This window comes from Mirounga angustirostris, unplaced genomic scaffold (genome assembly GCF_029215605.1).
Source record: "Mirounga angustirostris isolate CCGP_5_RB_7025 unplaced genomic scaffold, mMirAng1.0.hap1 SCAF_12, whole genome shotgun sequence".
In the NCBI taxonomy this organism is placed as follows: Eukaryota; Metazoa; Chordata; class Mammalia; order Carnivora; family Phocidae; genus Mirounga; species Mirounga angustirostris.
Window position 1 is genome coordinate 46220435 of NW_026991720.1, and position 7319 is coordinate 46227753.

Genomic DNA, 7319 nt, shown 5'->3' on the forward strand with positions numbered 1-7319 from the left:
GGTAGATTTTTGTTCAGAATCTTCAGATTAGTACACCTAAAGGCTTTGAAACCAGATAAATGCATAAGTCAGACTAAAGAAATAAGCTTCTGAAGCAAAGGGGTGGGAAAAGAAGTGAGCTTTGCACAAACGAAGAGTTCAGTCCATCTGAGTAAGTGTTTTCAGACAATGGTTAGTAAGGTTAACGATGGACAGTAAAAAGAATTATTACTGGCGTTGTGAGCTACTCTACTGTATGAAGTAACAAAGAGAATTTAGGGGTAACTATTTAGTACTGCTCCTTCCCTTCCTCAAATTTAGTTAGTAAATAGAGATATTGGGTCAACTGGTTCCAGCCTGGGTGTTAATGGTTTTCAGAAATGTTCGCCTCCCTGTAGCTTGCCGAGAGTAGCTGTTAGGTTGTGTGGCAAATGATTAACTCTGTCACTTTGGCTTTTGCATGCCTGCTTTTAAGTATGATGGACTTCAGTCTTGCAATGGAAAAAACACAAAAGTCACCTTAAGTTTTACAGTGCAACAATTTTAATAGTCCACACTAAAATAGGCAGTACGGTTTTGTAGTTCAACATCAAAAGCAATCGTGCCTTACTTAAAAATGCTTCTACCTAAAGTTTCCTGCCCTCTCTTGTCCCTTCACTTAAGGTCTGAGTCTACTGAAGTACGTCTAAAGTGCATTTCTCTGGCGTTAATTTGCTTTCCAATAGCAAGTCCTGAATCAGAGCACGGCCTCCTCATTTGAGGGGCTGTGCAGTCCCAGCTGGGATACCAACTCAGAGAAGTACCCTTCTCACTCCCCAGGTGGCACAAGGGGTGGAGGCCACGGGAGAACTTTTCGGGAAAAAAATAATTATGCCAACTTCCTCCGTGGCAGGTATCTTCTCTTAGCACAGATAAATACTCAATGACTCCTTGAGTCATGAAATATTGAAAACTCAGTGGACACTTCGATTTCCAGGAAAATAAAATCGTGGAGGCCTTGTGTGAATACTCTCAAGTTGGGATGAGACACCGGGTATTGGGGCGGGCCAGAAATCTCGGGTTTGGAACTGGGGGTAGGGGGGAGTGGTGGGAAGAGACACAGTCCTGGAGCGCTCTGGCTATTGCGTGTCGCCGTGCGGGTCGCCAGGGAAGTCCGCCTCCTCCGGGGACCTGACTCCTTCAGGGAGCAGAGTGGCGCGCACTTTCCTCTTCTCTTTAAAGCGGCCGGAGCGCGAGATCTTCAAATTGCGGCGGCTGCAGCCCGATTTCTCCCCGCACAACTTGTCTGGCTTGTGGGTCTCGCCGGTCCCCCCGAGGAGATTGGGGTGCTGATTCTCCCGGGAGCTGCTAGTCCAGTCCGGGCTGGGCGGCGCGGGCGGCGCGGGCGGCGCGGGCGGCGCGGGCTCCCCGGGGGCGGCTTGCGCGGGAGGCTGCGCCCCTACCGCGGCTTCCTTGCTTTTCTTCCTGCTGCTGGTTAGCGATTTCCACCAGGGCCCGGAGCTGCCCGTGCCGCCGCTGTCGGCCATGGCCGGCCGGCCGGGGGTCCGGGGCGCGGCGGGTGGGGAAGGGCCCGCTCTCCCGGCGGGGCGGGCGGTCTGCGGGGTGGGAGCCTAGGCAGCCGCCTGTGCGGGTGGAAGCAAACAGAACTTAGTTACGGGGGGGGGGGGGGGTGTCTAAGTCACGTGCCCCCAACCGCGCTTCCTCCCCTCGCCCCGCCCGGCACGCGATCCGCGGGGTCCGAGAGCCCGCAGCCGTGCGCCCGGAGCTGCGCCGCCCTCCGAGAGCCCCGTTGCGCCCCAGAGGGCGAAGGCGGGTGAGTGGCCCCCAGGGCGCCACCGTCTGGTCTCCAGACAGCTTGGCATTCCCCCGCCTCAAACCTTGCCTGGCCTCCCCGGCGGGTGCGGTGGTCCGCGCGCCCCGGGACCCCAGAGGAGTTTCCCGGGCATCTGAATGAACCCGGCTCGAGAGGGAAGCTGGCCTGTCCCGTCACCTTTACCGACTGTAGAGGGACGCCCAAAGGTGACCCACTTGGCACAGAGGGGCCTCCTCTTCGATGAGCACCTGGGAATAGGGCGCCCGGGAGCGAGCACGTCCCCCCTATTGGTGAGCACTGAATATGAGACCCCTGTCAACAGTTCCGAAATGTCCCTCAAAGGCTTTTTTCCATAGACTTCTGTCACATGACCCTTTTCCATGTGATTTTTCAGGGGGAATTTACACGCCAATAAGAGCGAGGGACAAGCTCACGGTGTTTTTTCTTTTAAATTCTGCTTTTGACAGAACTTCCGCCTTGTCGCTTTCAGAGAAGCATGTCTAGACTTAACTTCCCTTGAAAACTGCCATCCCACGCTTCCCTTTATTCCCCAGAGACCAATCTTACGTCTCTTTGAAGCCGGCGGATGGTTGAGATGAGGCCAAGCGCCAAATGTCCTCTTCTCTTAGTTCTGTATTAAAATATGCACCGAGCCTATTTGTACCAGGCAACTCTTGAGATTTTTAGTTACAAATGAAAGATTTCTGTTTGATTGGTTTTTTTTCTTTTCGCAATTCCTCCCTCCAGAGAGGAAAGACGCTGTGCGCAACCAGGAACTCCAAACCGTCGGGCTTCTCCCCAACTTTTAAAACAGCGCTCTGCGGAGCGAAAAGGCTGTTTCTTGACCCTGAAGGTGCTAATATCGGAAGCGAGTGTCCTGTGAACACTTTCTGTGCTGGGTCTATGGGCGCTAACTCTACGAATGCGCAGGATTCGCTGGTGCCGCGGAGCAGTTCCAGGTTTCCTCTGGGCTCCTTCCCATCCCACGCGCCTGGCGCTCCCGGGATTTGCCCGCGCGCCGAGGAGCGAAACTTCAGAGGTGTTTGTTGTTGGAGGCTCCGCTCCCGGAACCGCTGGGAAAGTTGGAGCGCCTACGCGAGGCGGCGCGGCGGCCTCCGCCGCAGAAACCTGGACCCCGGCTCCTCCCCAGACGCCCCGAGGGCACACTCGGGCTGCGACTTGAAAACAATAGAAGATAAAACCGCCAAAAGTTCTTCCCGTAAAAAGGCACCCACAACCACCAGGCACAGTTGGCAGCTGGGTTTGCAAACATCCTGCTCCCTCTATTGTACAGATCGGAGAAGCACCCCCAAATTATTCATTGGTGGTGGGGGTGTCCTGATGGCTGCCTTCTGCCTTCCACCCTACATTCTCTTTTTCACAACCAACTGTGTGCGCGGAAACGCTTTGCACTAATTGCGCAAGGAAAAGACTGCAAATTACGCAAATGTACGCGGAGCGCCTGCGGCTCGCAATTTCCCGGGAATGGGCTCTGTTTCGGCGGACGCAGAATAATCTTAATCGCTCACCTGTTCGGGCTTCCCAGGATCCCACGACTCCGCGTCGCCCTCGCCTCCAAGAGAACGGAGGGGGTGCACTTGGGACAACCTGGAAGCCGGGCGCAGCGTCCCTCCCGCGCAGTCTTGGGGAGGTCGGGCTTCTTTCTGGAAGGTGGGTCAGCCGAAATCTCTGCAGTCCAGCTAAGCCGATTGCTGTTGTTGGTCTCCCCGGGCGCCTCCAGCTTCTGCCCGCCGCAGCGTGGCGGCAGTTCTGGGCTCGCGGCGAGTTCGGCTCCGGCCGGAGGGCGCCCGGCGAACAGGTGCCAGGCTCACTGCCCCAGGTAAGTACCCAGGCAGGCTCTCCGGGTTAGTAAGCCTTTCATTCTCGCGCGCGTCCCTCTTCCCTGCTAGCGCCTCTTCCCGGCAGCCGCGGGGACATGGGACCTCGGCTGCTCACTCTGCTGCATTGAACCTGCCTACACGTCGGTCCTCTGCACTGGAAAAGAGATCTTTCTGCCCACCTGCTGGTTATTCGCCAAGTGATTCGAGAAACCAGAACCCCGGGTCAGATGGGGGGAAAAAAAAACAACAAAAAAACCCAACAACAAACAACCGAGGAGGCGGCCACAGCTGCCACAGGTGCAGGTAGGAACTTCGCGTTCCCGCCCTCCTGGGGACGAGATTGGATCAGGTCGCGTACGTGGCGCCAGCCTGGGGTGTCTGATTGGAGAAACGCCGTGCTGCGCCGCTCGCCGGTCCGACTCCTTCTCCAAGAAGAAACGGTAGAGGAGACGGTAGACCAGGTGACCGAGGCTGTATGTAGGTGGGCGCCGCTGCGTAAATGTCGCCCCAGCTCTCTCTCTGCCCCTGCCCCTGCCCCGTTTTCTTTTCTCCCTTCCTCTCCGGGTCCCTAGCCATGGCCACTCAGCTCCCAGGATTCCAGTTTTGTAATTCCCAGGAGCTGTAATTCCCAGGCAAAATGTTGCAGAGTTGCAGGCACTCTAAGTCGAAAGGCGGAATATTAACGGTTCGCTGTGTGCCAGCCAGGCGCTGTTTCCAGCGCTTTCTGGGGGTTAACTCGTCTACTCCTCGCAGGAGCCCTAGGACGTAGGTGCTGTTGTTTTCCTCACTTGATGGGCGAGGAGACCCTAGCGCTGAAAGCTAAATGGTTGCTCAAAGTTGCACGCCTGGTTAACAGAGTCGGATTTGAACCCAGGAGGTCTGATCCTGCTCCCACGGTGTTCACTAGCACGTTAGACCGCCCCCTGACAGTCTTGGTCTCTTAAAATAAGTGAGGATGTGGATTTCCTTCCCTCAGCTCTGGAAGTCCAGTGGACAGGCACTCCACCCGGGGAGTACAAATCCAGCCCTGAGCCGCAAGGGAAGTGAACCAGTGATTTCCGCAAGGGTTCAGGGGGCTTTTTGCTCCTGGGAACATATGTGTACTTTTCATTGGTTGGGTAGAAAGGCATTGGCATAAGGTCATTTTCACTAATGAAAGCAGAGGTACAAACTGCTTCGTCTTCCAGGATGCTCTTCCTTTTCAAAGCACTATTTTGATGTTCCTTTAGGTCATGAGTAACTCCCCTTAAGGAGTGGGTATAGAGCAACTGACATCTGAGCATCTTTGTTCTGAGGACTTTCTGAAGCATAAAAAATAGTGAAAGACATGATGACTACCTCAAATAACTTACAATGTAGAATTAGTGGAAAGACATTTTTATAGAGTATTTCAATGCCTGAACTACGATAAAATATGAATACTTTATATCTTTAATTTCTAAATTTAGCATTCTTGGATTTTTAAGTGATAGGCACAACAGTGTGTATTTGGAAGTGAGACAACTTCACGTATTTATTGCAATTAGTTTTAGAGAGTAAACTTCCAGTCAGAGCACCAGGACTGGAACAGAGGCAGGCCACCCCCTGGGAGGGGAGGACAGGACAAGTCATTCAAGTGATATCCCATTACAGATGAAGATACTGGATCAAGGAGGAGGGCTTAAAAAGGAGATACTTTCACAGCCTCCCTTGTAACTAGGAGTACCCGTATGATCCAGTTCTGACTTTTGGGGCCATAAGGAAGACTTCTGGAAATGTTTCTTCCCTGGATAAAGGACAGAGCCTTCTGAGAGAAGACCATCTTTTGCTATGCCCTTGATTCTTACATTTAAGCATAGCATGAGGATGTAATGTCTGGTGTTGCAGCAGCCATTTTGCAAAACTGAGGCAACAGGCACGGGAATAAAAACCAACATGCCAAGGACGATGGCATGGGAGTGTGAGAAGTGTCTGGGTCTTGATGATATCGATAAGCCCCTGAAAGAACCCTGGAACCATCTACCTCCAGACTACTGGTTGAGTGAGGTAATATATTCCTATGATTTAAGCACAGATTTAAATACAGTTTCCTGTTACTAGCAGCCAAAAAGTGTTCCTCCTTGGTACAGTCTATTAGAGTTAGAGAAAAAAATGATATTGTTCAAAAGGGAAAAAAGATAGTATTGTCACATTTTTTTTTCTGACCAATCTGGAAAGTTCCTCATGGAAGGAGGATTTAGTGAAATGTTTAAGTGATGGGAAAGTTTATAGAGTCAGGGAATTCATCTGTAAAATAAGCCACTTTGATTGAAAAGTTGATTTATCTATCCAGTGAATAGTAGGTGACTTCTAATATTACAGAATTTAAATATGCTTGGATTGGGCAATGCTTACTTTTCTTAATATTTTATCTTGTCATTTTTTATTTTTCAAAATGTGTTGATGGCTTAAGTAAGGACATTTCTTTCCTTCCTCTCTCTTTCTTTCTAATTAAATTGCTTCTTTCTCAGGTGCACCTTTAAGTGCAATAAATGATAATACTCAAAGGTGAAAGAGAATGAATTCCTAGAGGGCAAGATTTGCATACTAGAAATTAAAATAAGAACTTTCAACGTTAAACCTTTGTAATCCTAGCAAACCTGGCATTGCTTTGGAGGCTGGGAAATTATTTTCCCTTAAAGCATTTATAGTGGGAACTGGGCAATGGAAAACACACAATGAGAAAATTTAAGAAATACAGCTAATCAAAATGAAGAAAATAAAGGTCATTTATATTCATTTCACCCAGGGTTAACCATGGTTAATGTCTGTTCCTTTTACCCCTATTTTTACATTTACTCTTTTCATCCTTTCCCTTCCTTCCCTTCCTTCATTCCTTTATTTTTTTTAAGGATTTATTTATTTATTTGAGAAAGAGAGAGAAAGAAAGAGAGTGAGAGAGAGAGGGGGGAACAGGGGAGGGGCAGAGGGAGCTGGAGAGAGAATCTCAAGCAGACTCCCTGTTGAGTGCAGAGCCTGTCTGCATCTGCAGGGCTTCATCTCATGACCCTGAAATCATGACCCCGAGGCAAAATCAAGAGTTGGACACTTAGCTGACTGAGCCACCCACGTGCTCCCCCCTTCATTCCTTTCTTTTATGGATGCTTCCATTCTTTGAAAATTAGATGCTCTTCTTTCTCCAGCTCCTTTAGGTGTAAGGTTAGCTTATGTTTTTGAGACTTTTCTAATTTTTTGAGAAAGGCTTGTATTACTATATACTTCCCTCTTAGGACCACCTTTGCTGTATCCCAAAGGTTTTGAACAGTTGTGTTTTCGTTTTTATTTGTTTCCATGAATATTTTTATTCTTCTTTAGTTTCCTGGTTAACCCATTAATTCTTTAGTAGGATGCTCTTTAACCTCCAAGTGTTGGAGTTCCTTCCAAACTTCCTCTTGTGATTGAGTTCAAGTTTCAAAGCACTGTGGTCTGAAAATATGCAGGAAATAATCCCAGTCTTTTGGTACCGGTTGAGACCTGATTTGTGACCAGTATGTGATCTATTCTGGAGAATGTTCCATGTGCACTTGAGAAGAATGTGTATTCTGTTGCTTTAGGATGGAATGCTCTGTGTATATCTGTTAAGTCCATCTGGTCCAGTGTGTCTTTCAAAGCTCTTGTTTCCTTATTGATCTTCTGCTTAGATGATCTATCCATTGCTGTAGAAGGTG

At 49.8% G+C, this 7319-nt stretch overlaps 1 protein-coding gene across 1 annotated transcript; it reads right to left on the reverse strand.

The window, feature by feature from the left end:
- Positions 1–484: 484 nt before the first annotated feature.
- On the reverse strand, positions 485–2771 carry PRR15 (proline rich 15). Its single transcript, XM_045865123.2, has one exon. The coding sequence runs from the start codon at positions 1503–1505 to the stop codon at positions 1098–1100; it is 408 nt and encodes a 135-aa protein (XP_045721079.2). The 5' UTR covers positions 1506–2771; the 3' UTR covers positions 485–1097.
- Positions 2772–7319: the final 4548 nt, after the last annotated feature.